Source organism: Miniopterus schreibersii, assembly GCF_964146895.1.
Source record: "Miniopterus schreibersii genome assembly, chromosome: 3".
Taxonomy (NCBI): Eukaryota; Metazoa; Chordata; class Mammalia; order Chiroptera; family Miniopteridae; genus Miniopterus; species Miniopterus schreibersii.
In genome coordinates, this window is record NC_138103.1 from 20,628,628 (window position 1) to 20,653,782 (window position 25,155).

The window sequence follows — 25,155 nt, forward strand, 5'->3', positions numbered from 1 at the left end:
TTGCTGTCTGTCCAAAAGGAAGTCACTATTCCTGACTGGTAAGATTATGAACTGAACTCACTGGGAACAATTTCAAGAACCTTTATTGAAACCAACATCCAAATAGTATCTCAAGGTGAAATTCTGTTTCAGCAAAACCAATTTAACAATTCCAAATATATATAAAAACATTTAAAAATTAATCTTGTTAAAGGTGATAATTTCCCCTTCCCCCATTTTATCTGCTATACTTCATTGCACCAAACAAACAGGGAAGACTTTGTTTAATCATCTGCACAAAAGGAGAAGAAAAAAGAAAATTGCATTTTGACAAGTGGCAAATGTCAGAAATCACATCAAATCAGGTGTAATTATAGGCTTACTGTGGTATAACTAAGGCTTCCAGTACTACAGTCCACAAACCCAGTGTGAATTCCCACCGTCTCAAGGTCGCCCAAGTCTGACTGCTGGCTCAGGGACCATCCCTATGGTAAGTGAAGGGGTGCCGTCCTTCTGGAAAGTAGACATGGGCGGTCATTAAGGGCTAACGTCCCATTACTTCAGCAGTACTCTGGCTTGGTCGGCCTAAGAAAGGTTACTTTTCTGGTTCTTGTTTCTGCGCTGGGCCTAAAGGGGTGAGCTGCTATTGAAACTCTCATGTGAAACAGGTCAAAAGTATACTTATTTTAGAATTTAAATTTAACTGGGTGCTACACTGCAGATTTAATATTAGGCTCTTGTTAAGAGTAGCATCTACTGGGTTTTCAGATATTAAACATAGAAATGAGCATAGTCTGTTCTTTTGTACCAATTTAAAAGCTTTACCAGTATTTAAAAATATACATATATATGGTCAAGAAGAGTCTTTACAGTTACTCTTAGTAGACGAGTCCTTTAATTACTTTACAAATAGGAAGGATATAAAGGGAGAAATGGATTTGTGGCAGAGGAAAGTCACAGACAGAAGCACTGCCCAGTCTAACTTGCTTGACAGCCTGCCACAGCTTGAGTGGACACAGTCCTTACTTATGTCTCCAGGGAAAGCAGCAGTTGGGGTGGCAGGAGAGGGCTTCTGACACTCTTATTTACAATCCCATTGAAACCCATTCTCCTTGAAGCCAACACAATCCAGTTGTATGCTACAACCTGACCAAACTAAAACCAACTAAAATAGATGGCAAAGAAAGCTGTCTGTCTCTCCTCTGCAGTAGTACAGCAGAGAACCCAGAGAGTTCTAAAGAAAGCTGTCTTACCAAAAAGTTATGTGTAACCTAATAACTTATGCTTATGTTTACAAGATAAGAGCAAGTGTTTCAAGTGGCAGGCACTTGACATTCTGAGTGTTCTTTGTGAATAAAAAGTGTTTCCAGTAACTTGGGGAAAAATGTATTACTACAGTTGGGTAGACAGAAACAGTAGTTCTCTGTACCCAAAAAATTAGACAAAATCAGTTACCCCCTCGAAAGCCTGGCTTTCAGGCACATATTTGTGCAAAAATCCAGTTAAGCACAAATAATAGTAATTTCTCTTACATTAGCATGTGGCACAGTTCACATTTTCAGTATATCTTCCATAACAATATTCAGTACAGTCTCAAACCAAACACTTGAGTTTTATCTTAAGCTTTCCGGTGCTTCTACCTGTGGGTGATCATCTTCTGGGCCCTGGGCTCTGTTCTGGAAGGCTCCAGTCTGCTCCACTTCCTGAGGGGTAGGAGCCCCTGGGCGTTGCTCAGGGCTGTTAGCCTCCAGGGCCTCTTGTTCTGGCCCACCAGACAGGTGCTCCGTTTTTTCTAAGTCTTCAATGTGACTGACTGAGCTTGTTTCGCTTAGAGCATCTGAACCTCTTAGAGATCTTTTAAAAGGCTTCTGGCCTAGAGAAAGATGGGATGAACAGCACTGAAAGTTTGGTAAAGGATACTTTTGCAACAAAGCTCTTTGTGCAACAAGAGACTGCTTTATTAATTCCAACTGTTGAGCGGAAATCCCCGGAATTACTGGCTCTGAGGCATTTAAGTGATGAGGCAAGAGAAGAGTTGATAATGGACTAACATGCTTCCAAGGCTGGGAACTTTGGTGGTCACTCGTGAAAAGCTCAGGAGAGTAAACACCAGGTTAAACATGATGCCAGCTCTCAAGACCCTAACTTTCCCCTCGGGAGTACTACAGAGGTAGTCCTCCAAGGCTGAAACCCAAGGCTATCGGGTTATTTAAAGGGACGGCTGGTTTTAATTGAAGAGAAATGGGACTTTGAGTTAAAGACCATGAAAACAAAGGCATGCAGGTAATACCAAATGGAAAAAATTACATGATGCAAAAGCCTATTTTCCCAAGAGAAATACAACCCGTTTTTTGGTTTGTTTTTAAAATTGATTTTCAAAGAGAGGAAGGGAAAGAGAGAGAAAAACATTGATGTGAGAGTGGAATGTCAACTGGCTGCCTCCTGCATGCCCCTACCGGGCGGGGATCAAGCCTGCAACTGGGGCATGTGCCCTGACTGGGAATCAAACGGACAGCCTTTTGGTACACAGGATGATGCCCAACCAACTGAGCCACACTGGCCAGGGCCAACCCGTTTTCTTTAGTGTCAATGAACTCATACCTGGAAGTCTCTGTTTAGTGCGAGTGCCTGAGGGGGTCTGAGGCGGTGTTACTCCTGTATCTTGTACTTTATAGACATACGTGTGTTCTGTGGACTCCAGAGAGCCTGCCAGGAAAAGAAAGGGGTGGGTGGAAACTCCTGAAATAGGCTGCTCTGGGGGATGGCTCCACTCAGCTGTGTTCCCTGCTGAGCTTCCTCCAGCCTTGCTGCCTTGCACAGACTGGTGGACACTTGGGTACTCCTGAAACATGCCAGGAACCAGTGAACGCCATCTCCCGGCCGTGCTCAGGAGTCCCGGCCCTGCTGGGGTTTCACCCTTGTCTCCCCAGGTATTCTGTGAAAACAGCCAGCAGTGTGGCTGGCCTAAGCACGCCTGGAGAGCCAGACCCAAGTGGGAAAGATCCCAACTTCCCCCTTGGACTTCTGGATGCCTCTTTGCTAAAGGCTGAGGCGTGGCGGATTAAAAGTCAGATTACCTCTGGTTGTTATATGACAATGAAGACATTTCCTGGGGAAGGGACACAGGAAGGGGTCCCTGGTAGGACAGGAAAGGAGGAGTCCTATAGTTGGGTATCATCTTGCCCAAACCCCAGCAACTGGTAATTCCTTGCTGGTTGCCTAGTTTGAAATTAAATGGTCCAGTTCTATAGACCATGGTCTTTTACCTGTTTCTCTCAAAGGCAGTCCTTTGCTGGGCAAAACACTAATGAGGACTGCAATATTAACAGTGAACCAAAATGCCCAGACACAGTCTTAAGGTTTGAATAGCTGAGTGAACATGTTCTTGTTGCATTCCAGAAAGAGGTCTGCTGTGGGCAATGTGTATCTGCTTTTGTGCCACTTTAGCCGTGGGAGGGATAGAAGGGAGGTGAGAAAGTCACAGGGGCAGGCAGACTACTGGCACAGTACTCGGGATAAAGCACGGGACACATACAAGGCTTTTTAGTATAAGTGTGGGATCCCAGGGCATTTGGTCAAAACTCTCAAGGTACATGAATCTGAGAGGAGGCTGTTAGTCCTACCTGCTGTTAAGTTAAAAGTTCTTCCCTTCTGTGAAGGCTGGACCGGAGAAAACCAATTCAGCACAGATCCTACTACAGGGATCTGCCGTAACACCCCCTGCAAAACATAACATTACTCAACATCATTTTGTCCCGTCTGGATCCCAGCCTGAGCCACTCCACAGACTCACCTCTTCCAGAAGGCGCTCCTCATTGGCCTTCTGCAGTTGAACCTGAGCTTCCTGAATTCCTTTCCGAACCACTTCTGTCATGTTCTCCAAAAGCTGTGTTAAGACGAAAAAATGCGTCACTTCTTGTCTAAACTTACTGCTTGGGGCATAGAATTAATAACACAGCACTGGGGACATTTTTGGAATGGAATTCTGCACTTTAAAACATCAGTGTAGCCCAGCTGTTGTGGCTCAGTGGTTGAGCATCGACCTATGAACCAGGTCGTGGTTCAACTCCTGGTCAGGGCAATCTGGTTGTGGGCTTGATCCCCAGTAGGGGGTGTGCAGGAGGCAGCTGATCAATAACTCATCATTCATGTTTCTATCTCTCTCCCTCTAGAAGATCAAATAGAATAAAATGCTCAAGGAGGCCTACGCAGACAGACCTTGTGACCAACCTCATTAGCCAGGGAACAGAGAGGAGAAATAACTGTTCCTATGATCTGAATCTTAGATCAATAGAAAATAGACACATGGCTTCATATTCGTGGAAATGGGAGTCAGAAGTGATATAGTCAGAAGAAACTGCAAGTCCACTCAAGAATGAATAAATATGGCTCCTTAGCCTCATTTCAGGCGTTCTTCTGTTCCCCATCCCCACCAAAAGTGAAACACGCAACACAAGTTTCTGCCTCCTCTTAGATGTCTTGCTTTGGTCCCTTTCCTTTTGAGTGATTTCTAGTGACTCAAATCTCTGGTTTGGAGAATGAACTTTGAGCCTCATAGCCTGCTCCTCCATCCCAAATGGCCAGCAAGAACAGGTCTGTTACTGTGGGAAGTTCCAGTTATCAGAAACATCTGTTTCTTTCAGCCTCAGGACCCAGCTACAACCAGGAAGTCTTCCCTGACCTTGTCAGAGAAAGCATCTTCCTGAATGCTCAGCTACCCCTAACTTCTACCCCATAGCATTACCACCTCACTGGGTTGTATCAACCTCTTTCCCTCCCTGCTTGTGAGTTCCCTAAGGGCAGGGACCATGTCAAAACAACTTGGCATTTCCCGATGCTCGGCATAATGTCTAATTTCATAGCAAACATTTAAAAACTTCTTGGGAAAGAATGAATGAACAGACATTTGTAACTCTAGCTAGTTGCCTGGGCAAAACCTAGAAAAGGAATGAGATGCTCATTAATCTTACAGACCCTTGAGTTTTCCTCAATTTCTCGGCCTGTGACTGCAATGGTCTCCACTAGTTCAGAAACATCTACGTCGTCACTCGCCATGCCAATATAAATACAACTCTTCATACTTTTATACTCAGGGCCTGTGGGAAGAAACAAAAGACCAACCTGGTTACCTGTCATGAGTCAGACATGGGCCTGCTTTCCTGTACAACAGCACGACCACGCACAAAGGAGCCTCCCTATGGGTGAGGAAAGTGGTTCTAATGAGGAGACTGGAAGCCCAGAGGGGCTAGCTACAGGAGATATCTCACCCCCCCCCCCCCCGAGGAAGAACTAAACCAACGTTTCCTCAAAGAGACAGAGACATTTTCTCTTAATTAAGCCAGTTAGAAATGTCCTTGCAAAGTTCACAGTTGACTTATAAAAGCAGTAATTACCCATTTTAAATGTAAGGTCAGATTCCAGTTCATTTAACTTTTTCAGGAGTCCAGCATGGATTTTTTCCCCTTCTGGATCTAATTTCAAACTGTTCTTATCATCATTAGCATGTTCATACCTATAAACAACACCAAACAGTAGTATTTAAATCTAGAATCAAATGTCTCTTCAGACACAGGGCTACGGAGGGGAATATGCTATGGGAGATTACCAAGAATGTAGAATGAAACAAATGAGAAAAGGAGCCACTCTGGGTTTCAAGACCAAAAACTTTCAAGACTGTCTAAGGAAAGGCTAATTCTGTAAGTCCATGAAATTTAGAGAGAGGGGGCAAGGTCTGGAAGTCTCACCATTTGTTTTTAAATTTGTCTTTATTGTTGAAAGTATTACAAGTGTCCCCCTTTTCCCCCATTAATACCCTCCACCCTGTACCCATCCCCCCAGACCTTCACCCCAATACTGTCTGTGTCCATGGGTTATGCATATATACATATAAATTCTTATGTTACTCTCTCCCCACTGCCACCTTCCGAGATTCGTCAGTCTGTTCCATGCTTTTACGTCTCTGGATCTAGTTTGTTCATCAGGTTCCACATATGAGTAAGGTCATGTGACACCTGTCTTTCTCTGACTGGCTTATTTCGCTTAACCTAATACTCTTTAGGTCCTACCATGCTGTCTCAAAGGGTAAAGGATCCTTCATTTTTACAGCTGCATAGTATTCCATTGTGTAAATTCTGAGAAGATGCTTGATATGATTTCAGTCTTCTTCAACTTGCAGAGATTTGTTTTGTGTCCTAACATGTGGCCTATCTTTGAGAATGTCCTATGTACATTTGAGGAGAATGCCTATTCTGCAGCTTTAGAGTGGAATGTTCTGTAAATGTCAATTAAATCCATCTGACCTAGTGTGTCATTTAGAGTCACTGTTTCCTTGTTGATTTTTTGTCTTGAAGATCTATCCAGTAAAGTCAGTGGGGTGTTAAATTTCTCTCCTTTAAAAAGAGTCCTCCAGAAGTGTTTTTTTCTCCCCTAGCCTATAAGAGTCTTTTGTTCTGGGGTGGGTCTCTTGTAGACAGCATATATTTGGTCATGTTTTCTTATCCATTCAGCTACCCTATGTCTTTTGATTTGGATATTTAATCCATTTCTATTTAAGGTTATTAATGATAGGTACTTATCTATTGCCATTTTATTTCTCTATTCCTATGTTTCTCCTTCTATTTCAACTTCTTATTACAGCAGTCCCTTCAACATTTCTTGCAATGTTGGTTTGGTGGTGATAAACTCCTTTAGCCTTTTTCTGTCTGGAAAGCTCTTTATTTTACCATCTATTTTTAATGACAGCCTTGCTGGATACAGTAGTCTTGGTTTCAGATCCTTGTTTTGCATTACTTTGAATACTTCATAGCGTTCCCTTCTGGCCTGTACAGTTTCTGATGAGAAATCAGCTGACAACCTTATGGGAGCTCCTTTGTAGGTAACAGCTTGCTTTTCTCTTGCTGCCTTTAAGATTCTCTCTGTCTTGAATTTTTGGCATTTTAATTATGATGTGTCTGGGCGTGGGCCTCTTTGGGTTCTTCTTGCTTGGGTCTCTCTGTGCCTCCTGAACTTGTGTGACTTTTTCCCTGACCAGGTTAGGGAAGTTTTCTGCTATTATTTCTTTAAACAGGTACTCCAACCCTTGCTTACTTTTGACCTTTTCTGCCACTCCTATGACGCAAATGTTACTGTGTTTCATGTTGTCCCACAGCTCCCTTAGCCTGTCCTCCTGTTTTAAATTTTTTTTTTTTTTTTTGGTTCTTTGATTTTTTCATATCCTGTCTTCTAATTCACTGATCAAATCCTCAGCTTCCCCTAATCTGCTCTTCATTCCTGGTAATCTCATCATTTGTGATTAAAAAAGGAGATGTCCCTCATCCTGAAAGGAGATGGAAAGCAGCCACAGGAAGGATAGCACACTGACTAGAGAACACAGGAGTTTTCTCTGCTGGGGAAATGGGCTCTTTTTCTCATATGCCATGGACAGGAATCATCTGTGAGTTGCATACCTGTATGTATCTTCTCTTAGCGACTGATGAGTTGGCACAGAAAGCACATACAGCCACTCCTACTGCACTGAGTGCAAGGGTGGGCCCCATCATCTGCTGCATGTGCTTCTGTAAGTGCCTAGAATATCTGGTTTAATGTTCATTAGACATGTATACTGTGACTTCACATATTCATCTGAGATTTTTAAGCTGGTTCATAAAATGACCCACCATGATCTTTATACAGCAAAGAGAAATTAAAACTTTATACAGCAAAGAGCAAGCCAAAACCATACCTAACAACCCCTATTCCAGGCCAGTTAGGGTCATCAACATGTAAGAGGCCTGCTGTTCCTGTCACTTCCTGCTTGAACTCCTCTCGCAGTTGTAGTGTACAGGTCAGGACTGGCAGCCTGCTTTCTATGCAGGCTACAAGCTGATCCACATCTTCTCCCCGAGTTCCTAAAACTGAAAACATTCATAGAATGTTAGAGAAATGCTTAAGGAACAGCTAAAAATGAGATGGCAGGGTTCCCACTTCCTTTACCAAAAAGGCCAACAGCTCTAGGTACATCCAATTAGCTGGAGCTGAGGAGCTAAAAAATAAATAAATAAATAAAAAGATACTAAACCTAGATATCTTTTAACACCTAGAATCTGGTGTTAAATATTAAAAATTAACATAGCCAGCTCCTCCAGGTATAGACAGTTTTCTTAAAAAGACAGAATTAGCCCCTCCAATTTAATACACAATGAAACGCTAATGTAGAAATCAGATTATTCCCACAGATTCTGCTTAAATCAAGTTATAAACATCCTATCGCAGGTTAAAAACAAAGAGGCAAAACACAGTTCTTCCTGTACATTAACATCTTGGAAAGAAAGGGATTTGGGCATGTTTGTGGTGGGAAGGCAGGAAGGGCAGGTTGATGAAGACAGAACTAAGCCACTTCTGAAGGTCAGAGCCTGAGAGGTCTCAGGGCTGCAGGGATCCAAGAGTCTTGGCACCATCACTTCTTTGATTCGAACACTGCACAATGACCTCACTGAGCCTCAGGACACACTGCCTTGGTGTCCTCAGTTTGCTTTTCGAGTTTTAGAGACCAAGCATCTGGGGCTGGGGGTAAGGACCCTGCACCGCAGGAGCACAGACTCTCTGAGAATCCTGAGGCCACCAGCCATCTTCACAATAGCTTCTCTTTGCAGGACAGATTCCTAAACTTCCCTACTTTGATGTTTTTGAGATATCTATCCCAAAATGTTGAAAATGAAAAACCACCAAACATTTTCTGAAAATGTCTAAATCATCTAAAAATAAAAGCACAACAAAACATTTTAATACACCTTTTTTCAGCTTATTTTTGAGTGCCAATATAATATGCTAAGCACTATATGAGGCATTTCATATACCTGATCTCATTTTAATCTTTGCACCATTACCATGAGTTAGTGGGAACAGGTCTGGAGATAGGAAACTTGCTCAAGGTCCCCACAGGTATGAACTGGCCTGGCGGGGACAAATACCCAGGATTTTGTCATCAAAGTCCAGGTTCTTTCAGCTACACTGCTTTCTTAAATAACTAAAAGTGGTTTTCAGCCATTGCTGGCCTATATGAATCACCAAGGGAACTTTTAAAGATAAAAGTTGTAGAGTGGATGCCCAGGCTCCACTCTAGACCACGTAAATTAGAATCTCTGTAGGTAAGGCCCAGCCACTGGGAGTTTTCAAAGCTCCACAGGTGATTCTAATGTGCAGTCTGGACTTTGAACCACCGGACAGGAAAGGGTCATAAAACATCAAAACACAGGAGCTCAAGTGACTTCAAAAGTTTCTGTTTCTGAGAAATTACAGTAGAAGGCTAGTCTACCTAAATTTAACCCAAAAGAAAACAAAAAGCCTCTCCAAACAGAACAGAATATCACAAGGGAAAGCTATAAAACCCCCACAGCCTGGACTTTCATAGACATATCATTGTTGTTCCCCAGAACAAAAGTAGGGGCAATCCATGGAGACAAGTTACCTGCTGCTGTCATCAAAGGGCTGAACCTCACACACACGCCCTCCACTTCCAGGTCCATGACAGTGAGGCCACTCACGGGCACCAGCTGTTTCAGCTGTTCTCCCAGCTGCAGGGAAAAGGGTAGAATGAATATGCTCCTGCAAGGAGGGAATCAAGTGTCTTCAGACCTACCCTCATCCATTCAGCCCCAGACCCAAGAAGCTCGTGGGGGGCTAGTTTCCTTTAATCTTTTGATTCTCTTTGAATACTAACACAATTCCTTTTTAAAAATAGCAAACTTTATACTTATTCTTAATAAAAAACCTAAGTTCATTGTAGAAAAATCTAGGGAATACAGGTAAAAGAGAATAAAATAAAAATTACCCATAATACACCGCTGAGAAACACTGTTATGTGGCATACTCACCGTCTTTCTCTGTGTGAGTGTGTGTGCCTGTGCACTTTGTTGTAGTCCTAACATAGGATAATCTATACACTGTGTAGTAACCTGCATTTTTTCATATAATTTATGACCATTTCTCTTCTTTCATAAACACCCAGCTACATGGTTTAATCTGGCTCCTTTGAACGTCATTGCATGGACATACCATTACCTATTCACCAAACACCCTAGGTTGGGCATTTGCTAGGATTGATACTGCTGTGCTAAACATCCTTATGTTGTTTAGAACATTCTTTAGACTAAGATCCCTGGAGGTACAATTTTAGTGTCAAAAGGCAGCTAGAGCACAATGCCTTTGATTCATATTGCCAGACTGTTGGCAGTGTTCTGGGCCTCTGGCTTATGTGCTTTCTGGTATCCCCACAGACCCTCCCCAAAACCTCAAAGTGGCTGCACTGCAGTCCACATTGTGCATGTTGTCTGACAGCAAAGAAATGGCCATGTAAGGAAACTGAAGGAATACTCTGGGAGGAATTGCCAGAATTCACACAGTATGTGAGGCAGTGATCTGATTAGGAACAGAACCCCAGAACGAAGCCCAGCGCCTTCACAGAAGGCTCCCTCCTGTAGGTCTCATTTCCCAGATGTGACTGTGTGTTATCCTAACCATCTAGGACGTAGAAGAAAGCACACAACTGCCATTCTTACCCAGCGATTCAGTGCATCACAAGAGTGTCTCTCCCGGCCGACTGCTGAAGGTGCCATGTTGGGCGCTGGGACAGCTTTAAGCACTGGATCTGACATCAAAACAGAGAAAGGGGATTCACCTCCCAGAAACACAGCAAACTAAATAAGGCATCCCCTCTGACCCATTTCATTTAGCTCCTAACATTAACCCCCCAAAACCGTCTCAAATACTACAGAAATCAAATGTATATCATACATGAATGGATATACAAAATGTAGTATATACATAAAATGGATGATTATTCAGCCTTAAAAAGGGAATTCTGTCACATGCTCAGCATGCATGAACCTTGAAGACATTACTCTAAGCGAAATAAGCCAGTCACAAAAGGACGAGTACTGTATGCTTCTGTTTTTATGAGGTACCTAAAGAAGTCAAATTAACAGAAACAGAAAGTAGAATGGTGGTTGCCAGGTGCTAGGAAGAGGAAGGAAATAGGGAGCTGCTGTTTAATGGGTAGAGAGTGTCAGTTCTGAAAGATGAAAAAGTTCTGGAGAGCTGTGAATATACTTAATACTACTGAACTGTACATGTAATGGTTAAACTGGCAAATTTTGTTTTTAAACCACAATTTAAAAATAAATGTATCTTACTAAATTCAATGTTACTTTTTCCACGAAAAATATAACTCTTGAATATATTCACACAAATAGAATTCTTAATTTCATTTTAAACATTTTCTTTCAAGGAATTCAAAAGGAAATCAAAACATAAGTTATCAACTAAGCACTGTGCAAGGTAAATCAGAGAACCCACCCAATATCGGGGCTTCACAAAAGAATTATCCTCTACTCATCAAACAGTCTGGGTGCCTACTCGTGCCAGGAGCTGTGTCAGGCCCAAGGGATATAAGTTTATAAGGTCTTTGTCATCTTGGAGTTTATGTCCTACTTGAGGAAACAGACCATAAAGAAATAAATGAAATCACTAATATTGTTCAGTGCCATGGAAGAAGAGGGGCTCTGACAGGCAGGGAAGGCCTCTCTAAGAAGGTAGACATTATGGAGACCTAAATGGTGAGAAGCCAGCCAGAAGATGAGCAAAGGGAAGTGTATTAGAGGCAAGGGAACACTAAATGCAAAGGTCGTGGTCTAGTGAGCAGGAGAAAAAGTGGCTTAAGAGAAGTCAGAGAGGAAGGCAAAGGCTAGAACTTGCAGGCCTTACACGGCCCAGTACAGAGCCTGGACCTTATTCAAATGAAATAAGATCCTGGAGAGTGACACAATGGGACTTCTACTTATAATGCTCACTCCCATGTGGACAGTGGTCTGGAATGGGATGTGTGGAATGTATAAAGTTGATAGATCAGTTGAGAGGGGACTGTGGCCATCCAGGGGGAAAAAACAGTGCCCTGGACTAGGTTAGTGGCACTTGGGACATTCTTAAAAAAATAGAGATACCTGGATCCAACTTACTAAATCAAAATATCCAGTAAGTTAGGGTCCTCAAACCTCTATTCTCAAGTGACTCTTTCTCATTAATTCCAGTACTAGTGCAGGGACTAGCATTTGGAAACCACTGGTTTAACAGAGGAAATTATGGGTAAAATGCTAAGGCATTAAGGTCTGGAGTTCTTATGAAAATTATTACATTTTTCTGAAATGACTGAAGATTTTAGCAATCAAAATATTTTGGACTATGTATTTCACTTGAAATCGTTTAAAATTCAAAACCCTTAAACACAAACACAAAAATAACTCTGATTTTAAAATCACCTACCTGAACCTGGTAATTCCTGGAAAAATCTGAACACTACTACTGGAGAACTGAGCTCGTCTTCCACCTGAAAAATGGAATCTGACATTAACCAGTAATATTACATTTCAAACACCTACAAAATGAAACAGCGAGTTTGAAAAATAGGCTAGAGATGTTATATTTTCTTAATAAACACGTAAGTTCAAAGGTTAATTTCAGTTGCTAGAGTAACAAAAATCAAGGGTTCAGTAAAATTCTTCGAAATAATAAGCTAGTTCTGAGAACACACTGCTGAATTACAGTAAGTGACACTGGTACAGTGAAATTAATGTAGGAGGAAATTTTAATAATAATGGTTAAATATAAGTCATTATAACATTAAAGATAAAAAAAAGTAAGAAAAAAGTGGAATGAGAATCAGTGCTGAGAGCGCAAAACTTTCAAGAATCCAAAAATGATGCTACCTCAGTCAGGATTAACTGGAACTTTTTATATTCATATGAAAAGGATTCTCACCTTGTCAAACTCCCTGAACAAAATGCAAGTCCTGATGGCAATGGAGATGCCTACATTCTAGCACTGAATCTATGTATTTTCTAAATCACTGAAGCGGTATTTATATTCAGGATAGGCATCAGACAACCAACTTCATTAATGGATTTCGTAACAGATGAAAACATTCACTGCATTAAGATAGCCAGTGCCAAGTTCATGTTCTCCGCTGAACAGGTACACAGTCAGCCATCAGCCTCACTGTGGAGTCAGGATACAAAGGGAGCAACAATGCCCCTGATAGACTGGTATTTTGGCAGGTGAGAAAGGGAAAAACATGGGGTAAAAAAAGATCTCTACGCATTCAACAATTCCAGTACTACTATTCTAGTCATAAAACCCATTTTCCAAGGCTCTATGTGTGATGTCTCACTCGTAGGGCCACAACAGGAAATACTGACTTGGAAAGATGACAGGAAGTTGTCAGCCCAAGATCTACTCTATTGACTTTTCAAAAGACTCTATGGAAGTGATTCAGGTCAAACACAATGTGTATTCAAATCTGCCAATTATTTATTGAGCCAATTTCTGTTTTCACATCTATTATCCCTGTAACTTTCATAAAAATAAATCATTAATACTTTAAAGTTAGAGGGGCTTAATATTTAAATAGGATGGGTAAGCCCAATAAGGAAATAGGAACAAGAGTGACAACATTCTACACCCATCCTCAGGATAAGGCAGAATGATTTGAGTGCCAGCACTTCTATATATAGTCTTTTTTCTTATTTCTTTGAGCTTAATGGTCTCAAATGTCAGTGTGCATAAGAAATACTGTACAGGGTTATACAGCTGGCATTCCATACTGTGGGTTCCATATCCAAGGATTCAACTAACAGGGAATCAAAAATGTTTGGGGAAAAACCTGTAATATTGCCCCTGACACATACTACGTAGTTAGGCCTGTGACAGTGGCATCTGTACTGAACATGGAGACTTCTTTTTCTTGTCATTATTCCTTAAACAATACAGTATAACAACTACTAAGACAGCATTCACATTTTTTAGGTATTATAAGTAGCCTAGAGATGATTTAAAGTACACAGAAAGATATGTACAGATTATATGCAAATACTAAGCCATTTTGTATAAGGGACTTAAGTGTTGAAGATTTTTTTCCCCCTCACCAGAGGATATTTTTTTCCATTGCTTTTCAGAGAGAGGTGGGGGGGGGGGGGGAGATGTGAAAAAGACACATCAATTGGTTGACTCCCACATGCGCCAAACCAGCCAGCTACGGTTGAGCATCAAGGATCTGGTATCTTCAGAGGGTCCTGAAACCAGTCCCCCACAGGTACTGTGGGATGATGATACACACAGAATTCTGGTTCTAGCAACATGGTAGACTAAGCTAATAATGAAGTCATCAAGTCTAAATACCTGAAATGTTGGATTAAATATAACTGACAACCAAAAAAAGGGTTTAAATCATTGCTAGGCTCACAAAAAAAGGTGAATCAAGAAAGAAAACAGAAAGGCTATTATTGTAAGCTGAGCTGCAGTGGCTGGGGAGAGGGGAGCACATATGAACCTGGAATTTGGCTTTAATGTCTAGGGTCTTGGGTCTTTAGGTCCATGTGAGGGATAGTGGTGACTGTGCATAAGGTCAAGACCCTTGAAGCACAGTCCTTATGAAAAGATGAGAGAAAAACTCCAGCAAAAAAAAAAAAAGCTTAACTTTGCCTGAGGCTCTATAAAGGGAGAAGAAAATTCTTGCATGAGAAATCAAAACATCAGGCATGCACTGCACCTGGGCTTGATGTCCTATGTGGTATAGGAGTCCTAAAGCTGTGAAGCCAACATTTTTTTTCACACAAGAAAAAAAATCTAACTCATAATAAAAAAATATAACAAACTGGGAGCAAGAATCAGGAGCTACAACTGAGAGGGCAATTTGTGCCCCCAAGAATTGAAATAGTGAAACAATCTGAAATAGACTATAATAACTATGTTTAAATAGAGAAGCAAAAGGCCAGAAAAAATTTTTTAGAAGATAATTTAAAAAGAGAGAATGATTTAAAAAGAACTAAAGAGAACATCCTGAAATGAAAAAGAAGTTACCTGAAGCAAAAATGCAGTCAATAGATTAAAAGGATTAGCTGCAGCTCAAGAGGAAATTACTGAACTCAAAGAAAGATCTGAAAAAAATGCATTAGAAGGCAGCAAAGAGATGGAGAGTATCAAAGAGACTGATGGAAGATGGAACAACACGGTCCAATAAGTAGGTAACTAAAGATCCGGAAAGTAAGACTAGAGAAAAATATATTTGAAAAAATGAATTCTACATAGTTGATTTAAAAAAATGAATCCTCAGTTTAAATAAATAGAAATCCCAATAAAAAAAATCCTCACTTAGATATATCATGATGAAAGTAGAACACTAAAAACAAAGAAAATCTTAAAAGCCAAAAGAATCATAAACACAAAACCAGGTAAACTGACCCATAGAGCATTTTGAGATTTTCAGGTGTAAGGTGACATTATTAAATTATCCCCTTAATATGTTGACTTTAGAATGTAACCCATGTGCTGGATGAGAGTCGAGTAAAATAACAGCCTTATTATAACGAAGCTGCAAAGAAGACCTGAATTGGTACACTGATAAAACAGGCCACAAATGCCGCCCCCAGCACCTTGGAAAAGGCACTGGTGCTGGGAAGCAGGGGGAATGGGTCTGTTTAGGGATGTGAGACGCTCCTGAAGGGCCATCCAGATGGGAAGGAAGAAGGCCCACGAGCACTTGGAGAGGGGAAACAGCTATTGTTAAGTAACCTGGGTTCAATTCCTGGCTCTGCCACATACTAGTTATGGGACTCAGGTAACTAATCTGAGCAACAAAAATGGAACCATTTTGAGGATTCAATGATTCCATATCCTTGAAAGTACTATACAAATACTGTGGTAAGAAGCAGAAAGGCACTTAAAAATTACTTATATTTTATGATGCCTTACAATCTTCATTTTGCTTTCCCATATATGCCCTTTATAACAAGCCGCTGAGGCAGGACAAACTAATTTCTCCTGTAAACTAACCTGAGAATGTCAGAACAGGGGCTTTGGAGTATGAATCCCAGATCTACCACTTCCTAGCTGTGTGGCCTGGCAACACACTTAACCTGTCTGTGCCTTGGTTTCCTCACCAGAAAAAAGGGAATAACCATTGCATCCAACTCATGGATTAGATTTATTCATTCACACTTGAACACTTACTCAATGCCAACCAAGTACTATATTTGGCACAGGACATAAAACCATAAAAAAACAGACAGAGTCCCTGTCTTTATGAAGTTTCTTCAGGGGAAAACATACAATGAACAAATATATAATACTATTTCAGGTAGCAATAAGTGTGATGAAGGAAAAAACCCAGAGGATAGAGAATGATGGATGGTGGTGGTCAGGAAAGGCCTCTCCAAAGAGATGATATTTGAACTAAGATCTGAAAGATAAGAAACCAGTCATGATAAGAGTTAGGGAGAAAAGTGTTTCCACGTGGAGGGAACAGAGTGAATAAATGGCTTTTGTGAGGGTTAAATGAACTAATGCACGTGAGGTACACAGTACTGAGCACTGTACACAGCAAGCATTTCCCAACAGCAGCTGTGATAATGATGATGATTATTGACAGGCCACAATGCCTCACGGTGTTTGTCAAATATTGTATCCCCAACTGAGAAAAGCAGCCATTGGAAGGATGGATGGTCAGGGTTTATGCCTGGGCCATATGTGGCCTTACAAAGATGCTCCAAACCAACTGGTGATCAACTGGCACCATCGGATCCTCCCTGTTTGGAGGAGAATGAGGGAGAAGGAATGAGGACCTGGGAGGCTCAGCAGGCTCACCAAGGGAGGGATGGAAAGTACACTGTCCTGATTCCTATCAGCTTCCTCATGCTAATCCATAATTGGGGTTTCTCTGTTTGCAATCAAAGAAGTCCAATCAACATACCTCACTGACAGCTGAGCTTACAGGCTTACGCGGTTAAGAAAATGACTCAGTGTCACAGGCCCTGTGGTATGGCTGAAATTAAAACCCAAGTCTCCTGACTTACATTCATCTCTCTGCTTCTCCAATGGGCTATTCTTCTAAGCTAGAATTTGGGTCAACTAAAGTCAACTGAGTTAGGCTCCAAGCTCAGAAGGCAATGCAGAGCAGTCCCCCTCTCAGGCATTTAAACCAAACCACATACTAAAATGGAAATAAGCCACGCTAAATTGAAACGCAAAATTTGTAAAAAACAAAAAAAAACAAAAAACACCACCACCCAAGTGACAGTTTAAATCAGAATCTGACCTATATATTTTCTGAAATTCTAAAGTATAATAAAGCAAAACATGAAAATACTGAAACTTGAATACTTGGTTATCAGCCTCACTAAATCCTCATTTCCTTGTCTAGTACTATCGCTAGGGAGCAATCTCTGACAGATTCTGGTATCTTTTAGGAAAATACCAGAAGACGAAAGTAGGGCACTCGCTTTTCTTTCCCTTATTCCCTTTTGTGCAAATGAGAACTCCGGTGTCAGAAGGTTTTAAGAGTAGTCCAAAGCATTCTGAGAGACAAAATGAATTCTCATTTTAGGAAGATGAGTGTTCTACCATCGCTGGGCAGGTAAAGTCAATGGTGTAATTTAATTTTGTGCAATTCTAAATTTTAACAAAATAAAAGTACAATTGGAGCATATGAAAAGTACTATTGGGGTTCGAACAGAGCACGGTGCAAATTTCTAGGCTTTACGCTTACTGCAGAATTAAGTCATTAGTATATACATGAGTCTCTTCCAAAGAATGTGGTTTTTAAAAAACAGTATAGGAAACACAGTCAATAATACTGTAATAACAATATATGGTGCCAGTTGGGTGCTGGAAATATCGGGGGGATACTTTGTGAAGTATATGATTGTCTAACCACTATGCTGTACACCTGAAACTAATACAAAATAATACTGAATGTAAACTATAATTGAAAAAATTTTTTTTTTAAATTATTTTTAAGAATGTGGTTTTGCCTGGCTGGGCGTGGCTCTGCGGTTCAGCATCGACCTAGGATCCAGGCGATCAGGGTTCGATTCCCAGTCAGGGCACATGCCCGGGTTGTGGGCTCAATCCCCAGTCGGGGATGTGCAGGAGGCAGCCGATCAATGACTCTCTCATCACTGATGTTTCTATCTCTCTCTCTCCCTCTCTTTTCCTCTCTTTGAAATCAATAAAGATATATTTTTTTAAAAAAAGAATGTGGTTTCACTGGAGCTGCCACAATTCTACTGAAATGCATCAAATCTGGAGAAAATCATTCTAAGTTGTTAGTTAAAAGTTCTTTACTTTGAAAACAGATAAAATTTCATACCATACCAAGATTTTGATGTGGTTCACTTTCTTCAAACTTTCTTGCAACCGCTGACTCTGCAAATAACAAAATCAAAACAAAACAGCTTATGTAATTTTATTAGACTGACACAACATATTAAGAAGCAATTTTCATGAGGTCTTTGCAGGTCTGCACACAAGGATCTCAGGCAGATAAAGCCATCTGCATATCTGTGATTTCTAAGTTCAGTTGCCTATTTTTGCATTTCAACATCTGCAAATATTTCCTATTCTTTCAGTTTAAAGTTATATTCAGTAGTTCTGGAAGACATTTTTTTGATGAGACATAAGTGAATTTTTACATTACTAATTTAAGTCATTCATTCAATCAAATACTAGAGTGCAGGCAACAAAAGCAAAAACAAACAAGTGGGACTACATCAAAATAAAAAGCTTCTGCAAAGCAAAGGAAACCATCAACAAAATGAAAAAGCAACCTACTGAATAGGACAAAATATCTGTAAATCATTAATCTGAAAAAGGGTTAGTGTCTAAAGTATATAAGAACTCAACAGCAAAAAAAAAAAAAAAAATCTGATTTAAAAAAATGGGCAGATCTATAGACTTTTCCCAAAGAAAACATAAAGATGGTCAACAGATACGTGAAAAGATATTCAATATCCCTAACCATCAGGGAAATGCAAATCAAAACCACAATGAGATATCACCTCACACCAGTTAGAATGGCTGTTATCAAAAAGACAAGAAACTGCCCCAGCTAGTGTCGTTCAGTGGTTAGAGTGTCGGCCCTCACACCAAACAGTAGCAGGTTCAATTCCTGGTCAAGAGCACATCCTGGGTTGCAGGTTTGATCCCTGGTCCCGGATAGGCACATGTAGGAGGCAACCAATCAATGTATTTTGCTCACATAAATGGTTTTCTCTCTCTCTCTCTCTCTTTACCCCTTTCCCTTCCACTTCCTCTAAATATCAATGGAAAAAATATCCTTGGGTGAGGATTAACCAAAAAAACAAAAAAAATAAACTGAGCTGCCATATGACCCATCAATTCCACTTTGGGGTATTTATCTGAAGAAAACAAAACCACTAGTTTGAAAAGATATATGCACCTCATGTTTATATAATAGTCAAGATATAGAAACAACTAAGTGTCTATTAATAGATGAATGAAGATGATGTGACATGTATGTGGAATATTACTCAGCCATAAAGAAGAATGAAATCTTGCCATTTACAACAGCAAGGATGGACCTTAAGAACATTAGAATAAAATCTGGACATTATGAACCAGAAGACTACTGCCACAGTAATATTCCCCAAGTATATATTTAAAACAAAGATTTACTTTTAAACCTATTTGCATAACTTACTATGTGATAAGGCACTACTGTAAGAGCTTTACATGCATCAACTCATTAGGTCCTCAACAATCTTTTGTTATATCATTATCCCTATTTACAGGTAAGAAAATGGAGGCATAGAGAGGTGATGTCATGCTTTTAGACTTCGGTAGTATTCAGCTTTCAAAGGGCATAAATATGATATTTTGCTTTCTAAACTACAGCATAAATAATTATGTATTTTTTAAAATTAGAACACCTCAAAGAGAAAGAGAATTAAAATTATTCCCCAAAGTCTTGCAATTAATTAGGGAACTCTAGCCAACTGTTAAAAATATACATGCCACCCATGATCAACCCCTAACCATCATATTCCTTTACACTCAAGCGTCACTCATTCAAGTGGAACATTTACGCCCCCTTCTGCATCCTTTGTCACTCCATGGCTGTCCTCTTGTGACTTCTTTTCTCATTCTATGCAGACAACAGCATTCACTTTAATCAGATTTCATATGGACACAAATGCTGGGATAACCCCAGCAGTCTCTGCCAGAACTCTGAACAAGAAACGTATACATGCAGAGCTATTAATCCTCTTGCTTATGAAACAGGAAATCCAGACAACAAGGTACTGGACGGAGGGTAAACGAATTAAGTATTTTTCTGACTCTGCTTTTGCCATGAAGTATTTGTGACTCATTTAAACTTCAGATTTCTACTCACCAGTTGGCAGGCATGCTTAATCCTCTCCACAATCCCATCAAGTCCCAAGTATTGTAAAGACAACCACAGTGGCAGGGCGCGGAGTTTGTCTGCTGGTTTATTTGACGTGAGACCGGCAACTAAAGTCTAAAAAAGCCAATATGAGTTTATTAACCAAACCCAATGAAATCACATAGCAGAATCAACTAGTTACCATTTACTAGGCACTCAGTATGTGTCAGATGCTATGCCAGGTACTTAGCTTGCATTACTCATTTGATCATCCAACAACTCCATGAACTAAGTTTTCTAGGCAACTTAACTCAGAGACTTTGCTCTTGCCCAAGGTTTCAGGTCTGAGATGTGGCAGAGCCAGGCTGAGAATCTTGATGAGTCACATCCCAGAACCAGAGCTCTCAGACACTTAAGAGGCAGCCCCTTCCAAGGTTGTTTTTGATGGTCCTCAAATGCTTGGTCATTATCAATTGGGCAAGACATCAACTGTTGTAGCAAAAATCACTTAAAGCTTGTTTTGCATGAGCCTATCACTAACTGGTCACTACCAAAACCAGCGCTATACTTTGCACAACCTTGTAGACAATGTGGACCAAGTGCTTTCACTACTCTGACAGGAAGACAGGAATGCCCACTGCTGGGAACCTATTCTAAGGAAATACTCTGAAACAAAAAGATGCTCATTATTTCAGTAACAAAAAGTTGAAAACATTCTAAAAGTTCACAAATGGAGAATGAATAAATAGTGATATTGGAGTACTAGAATATTATGCAGTCATAAAATATAACAAAGTGTTCTTTATATATACAGGAAGTATAGGAAGAATAAGTAGGAAAAATACATGTGGTACAGTTTCATTTCTGTTAAAAACAGTTTTTCGAAAATAAAAAATCACATAAGTGACATTAAGGAAATTTTTCACTTTTTCTTTTGTTTTTCTGTGTTTTGCCCTGAGACCCAATAGTAATTATGAGCCACTCCCCACTCCCTACCAGTGGGAGTAAGCTTACCAAGGCAGGATCGTCGTGTTTATAAAGGGTGACTGCAGGAACGGCTGGCAAACCCAGCCATGGGCCCGGAGTCAGTGTCATGCTATCACATTTGGTTGCAGCCTATCAAAGAGAAAACAGCTTTTTGTTAGACGATCAGAATACACAAAACCCAACACCTTCCTCCATTCACAAAAACCATGAAAAGGTACCAGGGATTAAAGGATTTAAAATTACTTCTTAAAAATATAGTATTTAGTAAATCAACAACATACCAGCACTGATGAGGAGACATAACCCAGAGCCAATGTTGCCAGATTCACACTGGAAGAAAAAAAACACCAGTCTAAGGATTAATTATTTACTGCTGCTATTCACTAAGTATTTATGCAAAAAAGAAAGAAAGAAAAAGAGAGAGAGAGAGAGAGAAAGAAAAAGAAAAAGAAAGGAAGGAAGGAAGGAAGGAAGGAAGGAAGGAAGGAAGGAAGGAAGGAAGGAAGGAAGGAAGGAAGGAAGGAAGGAAGGAAGGCTCTGCTCTCTTTTGGCTGTATTATTAGCTTTTGTAACAGCAACAGAATATGTGGTACACATGAATTTAAGGAAAACCTTGAAAATGCATTTTAATCAAAACGTATTTCAGGGATGTCTCCTACTTATTTAGTATAATGGGTCTCGCACCTTTCACAACTATTATTTTTTAGTCATTACACTTTCCCAGAGGATACAATAAAGAAGAAGCCTACCTTGCATGATGTGCTGGATATGGACTACTTTGGCTGCCCTGCATCCTCTACCCCCTCTTCTCTTAGCAGCACTCCAACAGCATTCTGGGAAACCATCCCAATTTCCTCTATCAGTCCACAAGTTTGGGTGGAAGAGACACTACCACCTGTTCCAGAGCTGGGCAAATAACCTAAACTACATTTGCCAGGCCACGGTTATTGGTATGAGACTTTTGCTGGAAATTCTGACCCACTGGACACAAACCTGGAAAGAAGGCTAGAGTTGCGACACACTGAGTCCCGATTGATGTTCAGCCTAAAGCCAATCTTAACACTGCTGTTTTTTTGTTGTTGTTTTTTTAGTTATGTGAACCAATAAAATCTCTTCTCACATAAGCCAGTTTGGGTTGTCTTGTTATCTGTAACCCAAAGAGCCCTTAGTGATAAATGTCACAACAAAGTGAGAGCCTGGATGTCCACTCCTCATGAGCTGTGTGTGCAGGCCACCAATGGAGCCAACCCCATGCTCCACTCACCCCTCCACGTGAAGCCATATGCCATACTGCTCACAGAGTTCTCTCAAACGCCCAATCTTATCTGTGTGTCCTACTGCTGCAGTTCCTAGGATAAAACACACACAAAAAGATACCAAAAGGACCAAATATTTTCTGAGTCTTTAAAGCATGATTAAAGCTTTTATATACAGTATCTCCCTGTGATGGAAGTAACATTATATCTGTTTTATTAAGATTTTCTTTGTGGATTGGCTTAAAATCAACTTTGCAAATTGATGACTCAAGTTTTGAAGAGTGTATATTCTCCATTATATATATCTATAAAAAATCTTGTAAACTTTGCTATTGAAATCTTCTATATACTTATTTTCTATGTACTTGATTTGTTGTTTCATGAGAAATATATTAAAGTCTTTCATCAAGATTGTGGGTTTGTCAATTTATATTGTATTCTAGCAATTTTTCCTTTAGTTTGCCTTTATATATTTCAAAGTTATGTTCGTAAGCATTCATAACTGTTAGCTCTTAGGTTATAAGAATTATAATTAACATGAGGTCTATTTTATCTCACACTAACACTGCTTAAATACTTTTGTTCTATTACAATTGTCCACAATAGCCCATCTACTCTAACTTTTTGTCACTTTCTGGGTTATTTTTATTTAGGTGTGTCCTTCTATAAAAAAAGTACATAGATGAATTTGAGATGTTTTTAACCCAATTTGGAGGTTCTTTGTTTTAATATAGAACATGTATTCTGAAGTCAGTTTGAACATATTAAACACTTTAACCCATCCCCCCTTGGTAATTCGTTTATACTGCAGCTTTTGCTGGACAGATCCCTTGTCTCAGAGCATAAATAAAATATGTAGTCATGTATTCTTCCCAACTATTCTAAACTTCCTGTGAGCAGAATCCCACCTTATAAGATTTCAAACCCTCACCAGCTGCCTCAACAAACACAACTGATGCAAGTGGTTCTTTTGCAGGGTTAATGCTAGGAAAAGGGCTGAAAACCATTTCCCCCACATACAGGTCTGTCTCAATTGAAAAAAAAAATCTTAACTGACACATTTGTTTAGTTGAAACAAGAACAAAGGTCAATGCGTGGCATATGATCCATCAAAACATAAAGCACAGTGCTATGTTTTAGTGACTTGACCAGATTCAGATTCTCTTTTCAAGTTTTTTGGCTATGTCTGCTGGCTAACTCGTGATGTGTGTATTCTGGTGACAGCAGTCACATGTAAACTGTAGCCTCTCCCATCTATCAAACGATTGAATATGGGTGGGTTTGTTTCTTTCTAAACATACAATATACTAAATCAGGCAGGAAGTGGTGGTTTTCCTGCTAACAATAAGGTAGGCATGTGTTTTTCTGTTTATTATTATTTTTAAAATACAGTTGGCCCACTGTATCCTGCAGATTCAACTGTGAATTTAAAATATTTTTAAAAAACCCCAGAAAGTTCCAAAAAGCAAAATCTGAATTTGCCACGCACCGAGCACTATAATGAATTCATGCAAATGAAGTGATATGGGGGCATATCCTGCTGTAGCCTATATGTTATATGAAAATACTACACTTTATATCTGTGGATTTTGGTATTGGGGGCGGTCCTGGAACCTATCCCCTATAGCCAAGGGGCAACTATAATTAGCTTTATTGATGGAAATATAACTTACATGCAATAAAATCCACTCATTTAAGTATGGTTCAATGAGTTTTGCTAAAAGTATCCAGTGTGTAACCATGAACGCAATCAAGGTAAGGAATATTTCCATCACCCAAAAAGCTCTTTTTACCACCCAACTCCCTAAAGTTTCACTCTTTTCTCCACTCCCCACTGATCTACTTTCTGTCATTCTACTTTTGTCTTTTTAGAATTTTCTATCAATCATATGCTACATAACTTCTTCTGTCTGGCTTTTTGCAGTTAACACGCTTTTGAAATTCATCCCTGTTGATATGTGTATCGGTAACTATTTCTACTTATTGCTTAGCAGCCCACAAGATGAATATACCACAACCTGTTTATCCATTCATAAGGTAAAGGACATCTGGCTGTTTCCAGTTATGAGTACTGCATACAATTCTTTGTGTGAACATGTGTTCTTTTCTCTTTGATAAATACCTACAAGTGGGACTAATGGGTCACATGCTAATTCTATGTTTAACCTTTTGAGGAACTACCAAACTGTTTTCCAGAGTAGCTGTAACATTATTTGCTCCCAACCAGCCGTGTTATGAGAGTTCCAGTTACTCTGTATTCTCACCAGCATTTGGTGCTGTATTTTTTTAATATTCTCCATTCTAGCAGATATGTAATAGTAGTTCATTGTGGTTTTAATTTGCATTTCACGAATGACTAATGATGTTAAGTATCTTTTAAGTGATTAAACATTCATATATTTTCTTTGGTGAAGTGTCTATTCAAATTTCTTGTTCATTTAAAAACTCTACTATTTGTCTCCTTAATACTAAATGATAAAACTTCTTTATGTATTTTGATAAAGTCCTTTGTCAAAAAAATGTTCTGGAAATATTTTCCCCCAGTCTGTAACTGCCTTTTCATTTTATTAACAGGCAGGGTCTCTTGAACAGCAATAGTTTTTAACTTGTGATAAAGTCGAACTTAATGGTTCATGCCTTTTGTGTCCTAAGAAATCTTTGCCTAATCTAAGATCACAAAGATCTTCTATATTTTCTTCAAGAAATTTTAGTGTTGTGGCTCATATG

The 25,155-nt window shown here is 39.8% G+C and overlaps 1 protein-coding gene across 3 annotated transcripts in view; it reads right to left on the reverse strand.

Moving 5' to 3' along the window:
- Positions 1–25,155, reverse strand: part of PDXDC1 (pyridoxal dependent decarboxylase domain containing 1) — a 48,040-nt gene that overhangs the window by 2,206 nt on the left and 20,679 nt on the right. For 2 of the 3 annotated variants that reach the window (XM_081132421.1, XM_081132423.1), the window contains 15 exons: positions 22,437–22,521; positions 21,454–21,502; positions 21,200–21,301; positions 20,195–20,320; positions 18,157–18,207; positions 12,274–12,337; positions 10,515–10,603; positions 9,425–9,530; positions 7,700–7,871; positions 5,373–5,491; positions 4,954–5,075; positions 3,773–3,865; positions 3,603–3,699; positions 2,581–2,685; positions 1,620–1,852 (listed from right to left, as the gene is read on the reverse strand). In XM_081132421.1, the coding sequence (XP_080988547.1) occupies positions 1,620–1,852; positions 2,581–2,685; positions 3,603–3,699; positions 3,773–3,865; positions 4,954–5,075; positions 5,373–5,491; positions 7,700–7,871; positions 9,425–9,530; positions 10,515–10,603; positions 12,274–12,337; positions 18,157–18,207; positions 20,195–20,320; positions 21,200–21,301; positions 21,454–21,502; positions 22,437–22,521 (1,613 nt within the window). Of the gene's footprint in view, positions 1–65; positions 272–1,619; positions 1,853–2,580; positions 2,686–3,602; positions 3,700–3,772; positions 3,866–4,953; positions 5,076–5,372; positions 5,492–7,699; positions 7,872–9,424; positions 9,531–10,514; positions 10,604–12,273; positions 12,338–18,156; positions 18,208–20,194; positions 20,321–21,199; positions 21,302–21,453; positions 21,503–22,436; positions 22,522–25,155 lie in introns of those variants that run through there. The other variant, XM_081132422.1, reaches the window with a different exon arrangement.